This window comes from Diospyros lotus, chromosome 4 (genome assembly GCF_014633365.1).
Source record: "Diospyros lotus cultivar Yz01 chromosome 4, ASM1463336v1, whole genome shotgun sequence".
Lineage (NCBI taxonomy): Eukaryota > Viridiplantae > Streptophyta > Magnoliopsida > Ericales > Ebenaceae > Diospyros > Diospyros lotus.
Window position 1 is genome coordinate 39,245,147 of NC_068341.1, and position 16,660 is coordinate 39,261,806.

Sequence of the window (16,660 nt, forward strand, 5' to 3'; positions counted from 1 at the left end):
TCCATGCATTTAAACAATAATTAATTTCTCCCAAAATCAATTCTCTAACATATAAATATTTTCTCCACAAAAATAATTTACCTTTTATGGACGGGACTCCAAATTACCGTTTTGCCCTTCTTAGGGCATCCTATAATTTAAGTGCCTTCTCTTTGATTCAAGGGCAATTATGAAATTTTCATATACCATTATTCTCTTAATTGACAATTTTATCATGACTTCGTGCTGGCTTGAGGTGGGTGAAAGGCAGTTGGCCAGGACTGAAATGGTGCAGCAAGCCTCTGAGAAGATTGATGTGGCGAGAAGGTGTATGAAGATTGCTTAAGATCGCCAAAAGTACTATATGGATCACCACACGCGGGATTTGGAGTTTCAAGAAGGGGATAGAGTATCTTCGGATTTCACCACAAAGACCATCAATGAGGAATCAGAAGCAAGGGAAGCTTAGTCCGAGGTTTATGGGACCGTACAAGATCATTGAGCGAGTGGGTCCTTTGGCCTATCGATTGGCCTTGCCCAACTAATTAGCTGGATTTCATGACGTGTTCCATGTTTCTCAATTGCGGAAGTACATACCGGATCCAAGAATGGAAGTCCCAGAGGAAGAGGTTGAGGTTCGTTAGAACCTAACCTATATTGAGAGGTCGGTGAAAATCTTGGACTGCAAGGAGAAGAGGTTGAGGAGCAAATCAATTCCGCTAGTTAAAGTTTAGTGGAACCATCACTCTGATTGGGAAGCAACATGGGAGCTAGAAGAAGATTTAAGGCGCCAATTTCCCGAATTATTTGTTGATGTAATAGAAGAGTAGCTTTGATGTATTGATCAATTATATTAATAGAAATGAAATTTCGAGGACGAAATTCTTTTAAGAGGGGTGAAATATAATACCCTTGATGAGTCATGATAAAATTGTCAATTAAGAGAATAATGGTATATGGAAATTTTCATAATTGCCCTTGAATCATAGAGAAGACACTTAATTTATAGGATGCCCTAAGAAGGGCAAAATGGTAATTTGGAGTCCCATCCCATAAAAGGTAAATTATTTTTGTAGAAAAAATATTTATATATTAGAGAATTGATTTTGGGAGAAATTAATTATTGTTTAAATGCATGAAAAAATGAATGGAAAATGTGGAATTAAAATGGAAGCCAAGTAAGGTAGATTGGTGACACTTGGCAAGATCTCATGGAAGGGATTTAATTAAATATGGGAATAAGAAATTAGTTGGATTAAGTGTAAGTGGGACACTTGGCATGATCTTGTGAAGCAAGAGTGAGATTAAAAATAATTTAAAAAGAAAAGGAAAATAGTCTCTCAAGCATTAAATGAGAGTTGTTATGGTGTGAATTAAAGAAATTCTTTATTAAATAGAAATTAGTCATGCATTTATGTGGGAAAATAGTGGATTAAAGTAAATGCAAATTAAAGGGGATTATGTCTTTCAAGAGTGATTTAAATTAAATAGAAAAGAAATAGATATTAGTCTCCATTAAATGCTTGAAAATTTATGAAATTTAAATTAAATGAGAAATGGAGAAAATAGTCAATCTTGAAATTAGTCAATATTTCTTAATTTTGAAAATTGGGGAATTATGGGAATTAGAGTTTTGATCCAATGGTTGCGGATTTAGCTTGGAAAGGATCAAGATCTAATGGCTACAATTGATTCTTGAAAGTGGCATGATTGCCAAATTTGTAAATAAATAAATATCTAATAAGCCTAATAAAAAGAATGGATGATGGAGATTTAGTCTCTAGTTTATCATCAAGGGTGGAGATTTAAAGAGGCTAGATGGCAAGGATTGTATTTTTCTAGAGAGTAGAGATTAGTTCTTTCAAAATCAAAGGCTAGGATTAAGTTTATCAAAAGCACAAGGATTGTGCTAGTTTCAAGGGTTAGGATTTGTTCTTCAAAAGATTGATCAAGGGCTAGAAATTAGTCTTGAACTTGTGAGATGTCAAGACATTACATATAAGGAAGAAAAAATCTCTAAGAGGAAGTTTTGCTTGGTGGCAGAAATTAGAGAACAAGGGAGAGTTCTCTTGTGAGCTTCCAAAGGAGAGGAAGGTAAGGTTTGATCTAAATCTTTTTTAGAAAGAAAGAAAGTCTTCATTTCTCATTTCATTTCTCTAGTCTTCAAGATCATTTAATGCTTTAAGAATTCTTTTCTTAAGGTGGTTGAAAGTCAAAGAGAGTCTTGGCAAGTGAAGTCTTGAAGTTTCAAGGAAATAGAGGTAAGGGATGACCCCAAGTGGTGGGGTTTGCTTGCATTGGTAATTGTTTGTATGAGTTGCATATAATGTTCATATTTGCATGATTTGTGTTCTAGTGTACCTATGGCCATATGGAGGACTAGTGATGTGGGAGGGGTTAGTTGGTGCCTTAACCTATGTGGTTATGAGGGCAATGGAAGACTACCCATTCATTGCATTGCATTTGCATTACATGTTCATTTCTCATGTTACATTTACTTATGCATAGCACCCTTACTGAGCAATGGCTCATAAGGTCCTTGACCTCTTTGTAGGTGGGGAATCATCTAAAGGAAAGAAAGTATTGGAAGGTTGAAGGTAATGGTGCAAGAAAAATGCATGTGAAGTTGAATGTATTTTGTTGGTATAGTGGATGTTGATGTATTTATTTAGCTTTTATGTATGTATGCTTAATGTGGATGAATGGTGGAAAACTTGGATGTTTTGGAAGGTTTTTGATGTATCTAAGTATTCTAGAAATTTTGGATTAAAAGACAAATAAATAAATAAATAAATTTTTGGTGAAGGTTGGGTTGGCGAGGCCAGGGGCGTGTCTGGGTGCGGCCTCGCACAGCAGGTGGCCAGCGCTCGCGGCCTGTGCGTGCGCGGCCCCCGCGCTGGGGGCGTGTGACTGGTGCTGCTGCTGCCCCCTGCTGCTGCTGTTTAATTTTTTTTTATTATTTTATTTATTGTTTATTTATTTATGTATGCTATTTTGGGAATTTCTGAAATAAAAGCATGTTTAAATAAATAAATAAATAAGTATTTAGGCCTCCAAATTAATTATTAAATTAATGTAAATTTTGAGGCATTTGTGGAAAAATTCCTATATTTTAGAAAATAAATAAGGGAGTATTTTCCTTGAATTTTGGAAAATGGATGAGGAAGCCTGATGTTTGAATTTCAAAAAAATTTATTTCCTAAGGATTGAGAATTTGAGGTATTTTTGAAATAAAAAAAGAAAAATCAATGGAGATTTGATAAGGAAATTTTTTTAAATTTTTCCAAAGAAATATTAACCCAAATAATTTTCTAAGGATTTGGAAGTGAGAAAAATTGGTTAATAATTGGGCCAAAATTTATTTTCTAATAATTAAGGCCTTATGCCATAATAAAGCAAGTGTGATTTGCTTATTTTTGTCGTATCCTGGGAAATGTCATCCTTGGCTCTTCATTAAGAGTTTGAGAAGGGGTGACACTTTACGAGGTTTTGGGTTTATTTTCGCGGGGTTGTTTCGATATTTTCCCGGATCCTTGAGTGGAGCGAAGGGAGGGCAAAGTCTAGTTCCCACGTTGGTCGTTTCTCATTGAAACGTAGCCCGTCTCTTCATTTTGGTCTTAGCATGTGAATAGTAAGCTGATTATTCGTGAGTAACACTCGTAGGTGGGAGCAGGGCGTTACAGCTGATGGGGACTTATTTGTAGAACCTATTACCTTGCCCCCCAAGCAATCCTTTGATCATTCAATTAATCTCAAACCCAACTCAGAACTTGTCAACATAAGATCCTATCGATACCCTCCCCACCAGAAAATTGAAATCGAAAAGATAGTTAAGAAAATGGTAAACATATCCGTAATTAGGCCCAACCGAAGTTCCTTTGCTTCCCTACTTGTCAAGAAAAAGGATGGTACATGACGCTTTTATGTTGACAATCGTTAACTCAATGCCTTGACCATCAAAGATAAGTTTCGCATCCTCATAATTGAAGACCTCCTTGATGAGCTAAAGGATGCTACTATTTTTTCTAAACTAGACCTACATTCGGGGTATCATCAAATTCATATGAATTCTGATGATATCCACAAGACAGCCTTTAGAACCCATCATGGCCACTATGAATTCTTGGTGATGCCATTTGGGCTCACCAATGCCCTGACCAGCTTTCAATTACTCATGAACCAAGTCTTTGAACCCTTATGCAAATTCATTCTAGTCTTCTTTGATGATCTCTTGATTTACAGCTAAACCGTTAACCAACATTTACAACACTTAAGGACTACATTTGAGATACTTAAATCCAACCAATTGTATATTAAGAAGTCTAAATGTGCCTTTGGCCAGAAGCAAGTTGAGTATCTTGGGCGTGTAATCTCGGGTGTAGGAGTAAGTATAGATCCTAACAAAGTGGCAGCAATGGTGGCTTGGCCAAGGCTTGTTAACATTAAGGCTTTGAGTGGTTTTTTAGGGCGACTGGGGAGAATTTTTGTTCTTTATATATTTTATTTCTCTTACAATATTGAGGACATTGAAAAAAAAAATATTTTTTTTGTCTTGTTTTAATTTGAGGCTTGTTTGTTTGGATGATTGAAGAGCTTATGATAAGACTTGATTGAAATAAATTATGACTTTTGAAAAATACTCTACATTATGATAATTTGTATTTAAAGATTGAGTTAGTTTATTTTTCATTTAAAATTTTTGGAACAATTTGAGCACATAGCCTTGAGTAATGAATTGTTTTGCTACTTAGAGAAGGTTTATGTAAATTTTGTAACTTTAAATAGATCTCAACAAACTCTAGAACTTGCTTGCTTACCTCTAGAGGCGAAATCCTAGGCATTGCACAATTAATGATATGATTTAAGCATTATTTGGATCGAAATTAATAGCCTTTAAACTTACCATGTATTTTAAATTTATCCCTAATTTACCCCTTTGAGCCTTGTGTATATTTGAGCCTTTTTCTTTGGTAAACAACATTAACCTATCTCTCATAGCCTAAACACCAAACCTACCCTTCAAAAGGAATTGTTAGTGAAAAATATGAGAGAAAGAGAGATGATGTGAGTGTGAGTGCTATAAATTTAAGAGTTAATTTATTAAAATTGATGAAACAAAATGGGAAGTGACCATTCTCGCATACATGATGAAAAATTAAGTGGGGGGAAATGGTGAAAATAGAGAAAATGTGAAAGAGCAATAGATATTTTGTAATCATTTCTTGTTTGTATTTATATTTGTGATTGCATTTATTTGCATATATTTTAAAAAAATAAAAAATAAAAACATATATTAAAAAAAAAAGAGAGAAAGAATGAAAAAAAAATAAAAAATATATATTTAAAAAAAACGGCAATTTGCTCTTCATGTGGGATTCAACTCAACATATGAATATAATTTTGCATTGTTTTTGGGGCTTTGAGTGAAATTCTCTTGGGTTAGTGAGGAAAAATTTTCATCAACTTTTTTCTTTTTTTACTTTGTAATCCGGATCTTTTCTTGTTAACCCTTACCCTAACCTTTATATTATAACCTAATAAAGACCTATTGATCCTTGAATGTACATTGTTCTACATTAGTGGAGAAAGGAATGAAAAGTATGCCTTTAGAGTTTGAATTTTTTCCATCTAGAGTTCATTTTATAGCTACTTATTTGCATAAACTCATCTTAAGTGCATCAATAATTTACAATTGGCTACACACACACTTCAAAAATTTCTTTGTGAAGATAAGTTGATTCATGATTTAAATATAAATTGTTGTAATGTTTGGAATTTTCTTTTAAGTTATAAATTTGTGGATATCTTTGTGGAAAACCTTTGAGAAATCTAAATCAAATAAAGTCTCTTTATTTTCTATTTTTATTTGTGTTTGTTTTGCTTGAGGACAAGCAAAAACTTTTAAGCTTGGGAGTATTTGATGTGCTAATATTTCCTACATATTTTCTATACCATTCTTACTTAATTTTACGCTTAATTCTCATGATTTTATATTAATTTTAGGTAATTTATCATTTTGATAGGATTTGAAGGAAAAGTGATAAAGAAGAGCAAAAATTATGGATTTTTGTTTCTCAAAGAATTAAAAGAGGAGGTAGCATGCCATTGAAGGCAGAATTGGAAAAGAAGCCACAATTGGAGATGAATTTCAAAGGAGTCAACTGCAATTGGATTTGAAATTGAAGGAAAAGTCCAATTGGACTATGGTGCATGTGGTTTTATGCTTATATATATATAATATAATATAAGGGATAAGCTGAAGATTGAATTGGAGGTAGGGCGATGTGCATATATATATTATAATATAATGGATTGAATAAGGGAGGAATTGGAATTGAAGATGTTTTGGAGAATTGGAAAGTAGGTTGGCATGCTTTACATGTAATAATATAAGAGGATTGTGAGAAAGGAAAAAAGCTAAGGCGTCTTGCATAATATTATATATATTTTACTAAAAGTAGAGAAAGGAGGAAGAAATTGGAGGATCATGTGCTGCACATGTATTAATATAATATTATAAAGGGCAATTAGAGGAGAATGAAAATTGAAGGCAGAATTAAAGGTAGGGTAGCCATGTCATGCATATAAATATAATATTATAAATGATGGAGGAATTGGGAAAGCTATGAAAATTGTAGAAGTTGGGTGCGGTGGATTGATTTGGTGGAGAGAATTTCAAAAGATGCCGCAATTAAAGGCAGCAATTTGGCTGCCGCAATTGAACAATTGAGAATTGGAGAGAAGGAGCGGCGGATAGAGGAAGAAGCAATGATCAATATAAAAGGAACTGGAAGGAGTTGAGAATTGGAGCATTCTTAGTGGAGAATTTCTTATTCTTTCTTCAAGAATTAGTGACAACATTTTTTGAGAAGGAAATTCTGCACATTAAAAGAGTTTTTATTTTCTTCTTCCATTTCCTTCCAATGATCAAAATACCCTAGTTATAGAGTTTAGTTCATATTACAAATGATAAAATCCATAACAAAATAAATGAACATAAACTTTTATACCATAGTTATAGAGTTTAGTTCATATTACAAATGATAAAATCCATAACAAAATAAATAAACATAAACTTTTATACCATAGTTATAGAGTTTAGTTATATTACAAATGATAAAATCCATAACAAAATAAATAAACATAAACTTAGAATTTAAAGGAAATGGAAGAAGAGAATAAAAACTCTTTTGATGTGCAGAATTTCGTTGTCCAAAAATGCTACAACCAATCCTTAAAGAAAATCCAAGAAATCCTCCACCAAGAATGCTTTCTTTCTCTACTCCTTTTAGTTCTTTTTATATTGATCCTTGCTTCTTCCTTTATTTGCCGCTCCCTCTCTCTAATTCTCAATTATTCAATTGCGGTTACCAAATCACCACCTTTAATTGCGGCATCTTTTGAAATTCTCTCCACCAAATCAATCCGCCGCACCTTGCTTCTGCAATTTTCCCTTTCAAATCTCCAATTTAATATTTATATAAATATGTATACAACTTTCCCAATTCCTCCTCCTCCATTTATAATATTATATTTATATGCATGACATGGCTACGCTCCCTTCAATTTTGCCTTCAATTTCCATTCTCCTCTAACTGCCCTATAATATTATTATATTAATACATGTGCAACACATGATCCTCCAATTTCTTCCGCCTTTCTCTACTTTTTAGCATAATATATATAATATGTGGGCTGCCCTAGCTTTTTCCCTTTCTCACAATCCTCTTATATTATTATATGTAAAGCATGCAACCTACTTTCCAATTCTCCAAGACGTTTTCAATTCCAATTCCTCCCTTATTCAATCTCTTATATTATAATATATATATATGTGCACCGCCCTACCTCCAATTCAATCTCCAGTTTATCCCTTATATAATATTATAATATATATAAAAGCATAAAACCAAAGCCACCATAGTCCAATTGGACTTTTTGTTCAATTTCAAATCCAATTTCGGTTGCCTCCTTTGAAATTCTTCTCCAATTGCAGCTTCTTTTCCAATTCTGCCTCCAATGGCACGCTGCCTCTTTTAATTCTTTGAGAAACAAAAATCTATAATTTTTACTCTTCTTTCTCACTTTTCCTTTTAATCCTATCAAAGTGATAAATTACCTAAAATTAATATAAAAACATATAAAATCATAAAAATTAAGCATAAAATTAAGTAAGAATGATATAGAAAATATATAAGAAATATTAGCACATCAACCCTAGTGTTGGGTTTATCGGATTTTAGTAAGCCCTTTATACTAGAAACTGATGCTTTGTGGTGTGGGAGTTGGGGTGGTATTGATGCAAGAAGGGAGAGTCGGGAGACCCCTGACCTATCTCAGCCAAGCCTTGTCCCCTTGACAATTGGGGCTTAGTATATACATGAAGGAATTATTGGCAGTGGTGATGGCGGTGGATAGGTGGAGGCACTACTTGGAAGGGAGTCAATTCATAATTAGAGCTGACCATGAAAGCTTGAAGTTTTTATGCATCAAAAGCTCCACACACACCTCCAAAGGAAGGGTATGGCTAAACTTATGGGCCTGGATTACACCATTTAGTATATAAAGGGAAGAGAAAATGTGGTTGCAGATGCTTTGTCCAAGTTTACAGAGGGACAAGTGACTGCCACCACTACTATTGTACTGGACTGGTATAGGGAAGTGGAGCCAGCTATGAAGGAGATGAGGAAATGAAGGAGTTGTTGGATTAGCTAATCTTGAACCCTAATGGGAGACTTGGATATTCGTTGAACCAAGGGATTGTGAGGTACAAGGGGAGGCTAGTGATTGGCAACTATGAAGAATTAAGGAGGATACTAAGTTCCCTTCATGAATCCCCTTTCTCGGGAATTCAGAATACGTACCATAAGATGAAGCAAATTTTTCATTGGCCTCAACTCAAAAAGTATGTCACTGAATTTGTGTTGGCATGTGATACTTGTAGGTGATGTAAGTATGAGACTATAGCTCAGCCGAGCCTATTACAACCTTTTGCCCACCCTGCAGAGGCCTTGGAAAGTGTGACTATGGACTTTATAGAAGGCCTCCCTAAATCAAAAGGGAGGGATTATGTTCTGGTAGTGGTTAATTAGTTTAGCAAATTTGCACACTTCTTGAGTCTCACTCATCCTTACACTGCCCAAGAAGTGGCTAGGGTCTTCTTGGATTAGGTGGTGAAGCTACATGGGGTTCCAAATGCAATAATCTTAGACAGAGATAAGGTATTCACTAGCTTGTTTTGGCAAGGGTTGATGAAGTCCTTGGGAGTGAAGTTCAAGATGTCCACAGCCTACCATCCGCAAACAGATGGTCAGACCGAACGAGTAAATAAGTGTGTGGAGAGTTATTGCGGTGCCTATGCTTCCTACATCCTAAGGGTTGGCATAGATGGATCTCACTTGCACAATGGTGGTATAATTCCAGCCATCATACATCAATTAAGAGATCACATTTTGAAGCTTTATTCGGTTACAAACCTCCATGACTCCCAGTTGTAGGAGAGCAGACCCCAGTGGCCACAATAGAAGTCTACAAGGAGAAAAGGCAATGGATGTTATAGCAGTTGAAGGAGGAGCTTCCCTTGGCTCAGAACCGCATGAAGCAATATGTGGATCGCAAGAGGAGTGATAGGGAGTTCAAGGTGGGGGAGAGGGTGTACTTGAAGCTCCCGCCAACTCATCTCAAGGCCTAGGTATTATGGACCCTACCTCATTGTAAACAATGTTGGCAAGGTGGCATACAAATTGCAACTACTCAAAGAATAAAGGATCCACCCGATTTTCCACGTCTTTTTACTTAAGAGATCTGTGGGAACACAGCAGGTGGCCTCTTACTTGCCTCAACTATCTAAAGATGTAGATGTGACAGCAGAGTCCGGCTCCATTCTAGATCGGAGGGTCATGTACAAGCATGGAGCACCCCTCATATAGGTACTGGTGAAGTGGTCCAATCGTCACTAGGATGACAATGCTTGGAAATACTTGCTTGATTTGCTTAGGCAGTTCCCTCAAACAGCCAGCCTCCTTAGCATTTCTTGAGGACAAAAAATATCCAAGTAGGGGGGAATTTGTCATGATCTGGAGGCAGATGTAGAGGCGAAGGGATACACGTGCAGGTAGTTAGAAGATGTTAGCTAATTCTAGAAGGGACAGTAATGCAAATAAGGCTGTATGGTTGGTGGGAATTGGTTCGTGGGATTCTAAGGACCCTTTTCCCTTGTAATGAGGCATCGATAATTTGAATTTGAACCTCATTGAATTCTCTCTCATTTCTGTTTTCTCTTGTTTCCCTCTCTTTTCTTTGATTGGTTCCATAAATTCTCTAGAATTCTCCATCGAATTATTGAGGATTGCTTGTTAGATCCCGAGGATCTAACATTGGGCTACAATTGTTTGTTAGGGGATATTTTGTATTTCTGTTAGGGGCACATGGGTGCTGATATTTTAGAACATGCTTTCAGTTGGCAGCCAGCTGATGTCTATAAAAGGTTGCTTGTAAGAGGATGGGGATTATGCGATTATTAATTGAATCCTTTTCCTCTCTCTTTTCTCTCTCTCTCTCTCTCTCTCTCTCTCTCTAACCCTCTGTGTTTTTCGCCCATTCTTTCTGTTCTCCCTCATCAGTCTAATTCTTCCTCCAAATTTCTCTCTTAACTCTTTAAGTTCTTCCCTAAATAGCCACTGTCAGATCGTAGGATCTGACAGTACTGGTCCTTGTTCTGGCTCAAATACATGCCATCTTTAGAGGGGCCTTTATCTTCCAGACCCCTATTTATATCACTATTTCATTCTTCCCATCAGCCCTTCCTAATTTCACATCCTCTTATATGGTTTTGGTTCTAATATGCTTCTGAATTTTCCCTACCCAACTTCATCATCCACAATAGAAAATATGAAGTTCAAACTTCACACATATATGGACTACGTAAAGTTAACACATATGAACCATGGTTGTTTTCTTCTATCTCTTGGCTAATGCATATTTATTTTACACTTCAATGAACAGATTGACTAAGGAGCATATGCAGGTGTGTTCATATTGATTTTCTTCATTATCCCTTTATCTCTTCAATTAATTGGTCAAGTCCATCACCATCAGTCTGCTTTTCTATTAGGCCCTATGTAAGGTGGTGGCCAAATCTTCCGAAGATGTCAAGCAGAGTATAAGAAGAGCTCGCCAGAAGGTATAGCTGAAAAATATGTTTTTCTTTTTTCTTTTTCATTTCTTCAGCTTGAGCTATTTCTCTATTCAAGGTATGCTTTTATGGAGTTCCATTATTCCTTGGGCAGTAAACTGAATAAGAAGTGAACACCACTAAATGCCAATAATGAACCCAAACTAAAGGCATTTCTGCCACGTGTTGCTGCAAAAGGCATGTTCAGAAGTCAAGGGGTTGACAACACTTGATCGTCCATCCTAGAGGATCCCCAAGTCCGTTGCCTCAGTGGGCATAGATTTCCTTTGAATTATTTGTTCTCATTTTAACCTCACAATAGAGTTCTAAAATGATGTTTATGAATATCTAAATCCTTCAACCTTGACCACCAGTTGTGAATTTCTGCATTTTGGTAAATGTGGTGGCTTAATAGAGAAATTGCAATTTCTCACAAATTTACATTCTGGATGGCAATCTCAGAGCCTGGAGGCTGCCATTCCGTTACTATGGTCCATGGAGTCGGGGAAAGTTAAAAGAGGAATGCACTCTCGCCTCTGCATAAGATATATATAAATGTGTGTGTGTGTGTGTTTTTTTTTGTTAGTCTTAGTCATGAATGTAGTGACTAGATGGAATGAATGTCTTGTTATTTTTCAATATTTTGGCTTATTTTTGTAGATTTCAGGGAAAGAGGACCATATAATATCTCTAAATCACCATTTCTCTTCATTTTTTGAGTGACTACCATAACATTTATCTATAAACTAAACTGCTAAAATCTTATAAAGGATGAATATATTACTGGCATCTACCTAGGGTAAAAGTAACAAAATTGGTTGCAAATTATATTTTAATTTGATTTACTGATCCACGTTGGCATTGCTTAACAGACTTGAACATCAACTGCAACAATCACAAGCCTTAATTGCTTAACTAACTGAGCAAACTTAAACTGTGTTGTACAGGCATTGGATTCGACGAAGAAAGCAGGTTCAAGTTTCCCAAAAGACGAAGCCAAAAGACTGGAGAAAGAAGTGAGTTAATAAGTAACTATCGGAAGAGGCACTTTTGGTGTTTCTAAGATGTTGCTCGTTTCTAATGCTTGTACATTTCCTTAGGTTGACGAATTGACTAAAAAGTTTATCAAGTTAGCAGACGATATGTGCAAGGCGAAGGAAAAGGAGATCACTGCAGGCTGAGTTGTGGCTTATGACCGACTATTTCAAATATTACAGAAAGTACAAACTCTCTCTTCAGTCTTCATTTCAAGGCTTTACAGCTCAAGTTCCATGGCTGTAAGTTCTTTATTTTTTGGGTAAAAACTAGAAGCATGCAATAGCTCGACAGTTTCAGGGATTAGGAGCCCCAGGTGAGTGTATCTCTATCTCACCAGGGTGAAAGAGGACGTGGGCCAAAAAGAATCAATAATTTTAACATCACAAGTACACATATGATGGTTTCGTAATAGCGTAGGTATCATCTCTCTCAAGCGCACAATTTCCAGAGTCTTTACACTGCACTACTTGACATGTGATTGCCTGCTCTTCTCTTAGATCTCCCAGGAACTTAACAAGCCGTTCTCTCTCACTAGAATACATGAATTGCTGATCATTTCTACTTGTGTCCCGATCTTTTGTAAGGTTCTTATTGCTCAAATACTTGTATGTTATACATAGATTTACAGCCATCTTTGTCATTTATTTTTGTGGCCTCTAGAAGATTTTGATCAATTAACCCGAAGCTTGCTTGCGTTTTGGACAAAGAGATTTTAAATAGGAATCATGCTAGATGTATAACTCTTTTGTATATTTTGAGCTACATAAGGGAGTATTATGACTGAAATACTCTTCATCTCATATGCACCTCACGCGCCTCATGAGGGATTTTTTTATCATTGGTACATCTTTATGTAGTTCAAGGTATATACAAAGGTGTACTAATAGCATTTTTCTTTAAATAGTATTTGCCTTTTAAATTGTCATTTGAAATAAATGGGTTTGTAGTTATTTAAAAATTTTCTATTTGGCTATGATTTAATTATATAATTATTTTTGTTTATGGTATGGGTATGCAAAATTTTTATGAAATAAAAAGAAGAAAATAAAGATGTTCCTCACAATTCAAAACCTTCAAAATGTAACAAAATCAAACAGCTGGTTTTTGCTGAGCCTATGAAACTTTTATCTGGAAGTTGAAGGTACTCGTTATGAGCTGTTAGTGTTATATATTTTGGAGGTAGGAATCTCCGAAAAAAGCCAAATTGGAAAAAGGCTGTAAAGAACGTAGTAAAAGGGTGTTGAGAGCCTTGCGTTGCGCCTCTATCGACTGGTTGACAGAGGACTGAGCTGGACCGAATTCCAATTCATATTCCACAACTTAGGGTCTTCAAGGAGACTGCGCAACCATAACCTCAATATTTAATTTTAATTAAATGGACACTGACCTTATCCGTTATATATATATATTCATATATAGGTACATATTCCATCCTTTGTTGATAAGTCTAATATAAGCAATTCATAGAGGCTTTCACTCCTCAACTGTCTCCTCAAAACTGGCTTCGGCCGCCCTCAGTTTATTCACATTATTATTAATTGAATTCTGTAAACCTATATTTATCCTTATGGTCAAGCAATATTTTTGTATTTGTTTTCATACCAATACTTGTCAAAACAGTTTTACCCAATTCCGGTCGTTAGGGCGGTTTTGACGGTTTGAGAGGGCAGGACAGGACGCCGTTATCCTTCTGGAATCCAGCCTAAGGTGCACGTCATCATTCATCTACGCCCTTCCACTGAAGGGCGGGCGGCTTCCCGGCTGCTTCCTCCTCCTCCTGGCTTGACGGCACCGCTTGCGTATCGTTTCCAAGTCGCCTCGTCCCCATCCCCTCCCCCCCTTCTCTTGTCTTCCCTTTCAACTTCCCCCCCATACTTTTATCTAATTACGAAACTCCCTCGCAGCTTCCTCCATTTCCACCATCCCCCGGTCGGCATGTCCACCTCCGCGTTTGGAACGCGGAATCCCCACCCTATATAAACCAAATCAGCCAGTCTCTCGTTATCCATTCCTTAATTTCCACTTCAATCTCTCCACCTATACATACATATATACATCTATCTATACATAAACCCAAAAATTATTCTCTTATATAGAGGTCTTTCCCTTTTGATTAATTTCTTGTCTTCTTCTTATATGCCCATATATATCCCGATTCTTGTCGTTTTCTGGTAGTATTTATATATACCCTCTATTGTTTTTGACTCGATTAACCTTTGAATCTTCTTCATCTTCTATATATATATATATATATATACACATACAAGAGTGAATTCATTGGCGATGGGAATTGATGATGAGCGGAGCTCAATGGAAAAGGGCGGGGAGTACGAGCGTGTGTTCAAGCGCTTCGACGAGAACGGGGACGGGAAGATATCGGCGGCGGAGCTGCGACAGTGCGTGGCGACGCTGGGGGTGGAGCTGACGGAGGCGGACGCGGAGGAGGCGGTGGCGGCGATGGACGCGGACGGCGACGGGGAGCTGGGGATGAAGGACTTCCTGAAGTTGATGGAAGGGGGAGAGGAGGAGGAGAAGGCCAAGGACCTTCGAGAAGCTTTCAGAATGTACGAGGAAATGGGTGGGAGCGGCTGCATTACTGCGAAGAGCTTGAGGAGGACGCTCCGTCGGCTCGGGGAGAAGAAGAGCATCGAGGAGTGTAGGCTCATGATCTCCTGCTTCGACATCAATGGCGACGGCGTCCTTAGTTTTGAGGAGTTTAGGGCTATGATGTCTTGAATTATGGCGTTCGGTACGCGCAACGGTCGGATCTCTCATACATATAAGGAGTCAAACGGTGGGCGGTGGCCGTACTACTTGTTTGCCGTAATTTCTATTTTTGGTTTCTATTTGTAAAGGCATTCTTTTAATACAAAATAAAAGTCCATTCTTTCAAATTTGTCATTTGCCGTCGATTTAAGTTATGAGAATAATAAGAAGTTAAAAAGAAATATAAGTATATATAATGAGTGACTTGTAGTTAAATGTATTCTAAATAATTTATTAAGTTTGTATCTTTGCGTCGGTGGAATCACGAGGTCTAAGATGTTTGAACAATAATATTAATATTAATAAAATAGTTGTCTGAATATAATAATATAATTTATTTATTAAAAAATTTATTTTTTAACTGTCAAAATTCTGTAAGAAAGAAAATGATCAAAAAGTTCAATGTATTTTTTTGCACTAAGTCATATTTTTGATAATATTGAAGGATTTACAGAGCTTTTGAATTAGTATTAGAGATGTATTTTTTTTTTTTTAATATAACTCACTTACTCATGGGAGAGGTTGAGGGTTTGTGTAACGTCCCAAATTTTTGTAAATCCAAAATTTTGAAAAATAAATAATAGTTTGGTTGAGGTTATTATGAAATATTTGAAAGTTTTGGAAAAAATATTTATTTATAGTGTTTCGAGGAAATGAAAAATTAAAGTAATTAATTATTTCACTTAGAAGTAATTATAGAAATATTGAAAATTAGAGAAAAACTCACCTTAAAAATAAAATGGGGGTAATATGAAGTAAGGAGTGGTTGGACCAAGTGGCTGAAGTGCTCGTGTGCACGTGAGAGGCGAGCGATCAAACCCTTGCAGGCGCAAAAGAAAGGCTTAATTCCCAGCCAGGCGCTAAACAGCGCCCAATGCGTAGGCGCGCGTAGCCTTCCTGGCCACTCTAAGTGGCAGCCATGCGCTGCCTTCTGTTTTGCCTATTGATTTTTGTCTGCCACAACCCAAATTCACTTCACATTTTGATGCAATTGCCCTAGGAACTTGTAAAGAATATCAATGATATTGTCCAAAGGAGAAGTGAACGGCAATTTGAGGAGAAGTAGAGCAGTAAAGTATGCTTAATTTTAAATCTATTCTATTGTTTGTTAATTGATGAATTGATTAGTAAGGTGGTGTATTTGATTAAGTTAAAGTCTATTCTAATTAGTTAGTTTAATTATTAGTTAGTTAGTTAAATTAATTAATAACAGACAATGTTTAAATTAGTTAATTAGTTAATAACTTTGTAGATTCGATAGTTAATAAATTTAATTATGAGTTAACCTTGCTTTGAAAATATTTTTGTTAAGGGAATTGAGTGCGTCAACGGTACAAACTATCAGGCGACATGTATCTCGAGGTAAGGGTTAATATGCTCTGTATGTAAATTTCTTTTGTCATGGCTTGCATAAGATATTGAGGAAGTGTCTAGGCATGAGGCAGTTGATTGTTGACCGTGAGGGTCCTAGGACGGGGTCATAAATGGAACCACTAGGGGCCACCTAAAGCCTGAGATAGGTGCGGTGGACAGGCTTGCATGCATGTTGCACTTCATATTTATCTATAATGTCATGCTGAATAATTTACTGCAGTGCATATTACCTTTACTGAGTCCTAGGACTCACATTTTCATTCCCACTAACCGCACAGATAGCTCGGGGTCTGGTAAAGGGAAGGCGATGTATGCCAAAGACCAGCTGAA

The 16,660-nt window shown here is 36.4% G+C and overlaps 2 protein-coding genes across 2 annotated transcripts in view; both read left to right on the forward strand.

Annotated features, from left to right (window-relative positions):
- Positions 1-12,834, forward strand: part of LOC127799020 (uncharacterized) — a 30,630-nt gene extending 17,796 nt beyond the window's left edge. The window contains exons 5-8 of the mRNA XM_052332706.1: positions 10,984-11,005; positions 11,093-11,161; positions 12,100-12,168; positions 12,253-12,834. Of these exons, the coding sequence (XP_052188666.1) occupies positions 10,984-11,005; positions 11,093-11,161; positions 12,100-12,168; positions 12,253-12,333 (241 nt within the window). The 3' untranslated portion in view covers positions 12,334-12,834. The remainder of the gene's footprint in view (positions 1-10,983; positions 11,006-11,092; positions 11,162-12,099; positions 12,169-12,252) is intronic.
- Positions 12,835-13,105: 271 nt separating this feature from the next.
- On the forward strand, positions 13,106-15,084 carry LOC127799023 (putative calcium-binding protein CML19). The gene has a single exon (XM_052332717.1). It carries the CDS (start codon positions 14,474-14,476, stop codon positions 14,924-14,926), a length of 453 nt encoding a protein of 150 aa, XP_052188677.1. The 5' UTR covers positions 13,106-14,473; the 3' UTR covers positions 14,927-15,084.
- The last annotated feature ends 1,576 nt before the right edge of the window (positions 15,085-16,660 follow it).

Bases quoted from the DNA above. Each gene is read 5' to 3' on its own strand.
- LOC127799023 (XM_052332717.1), top strand. From the start codon at position 14,474: ATGGGAATTGATGATGAGCGGAGCTCAATGGAAAAGGGCGGGGAGTAC.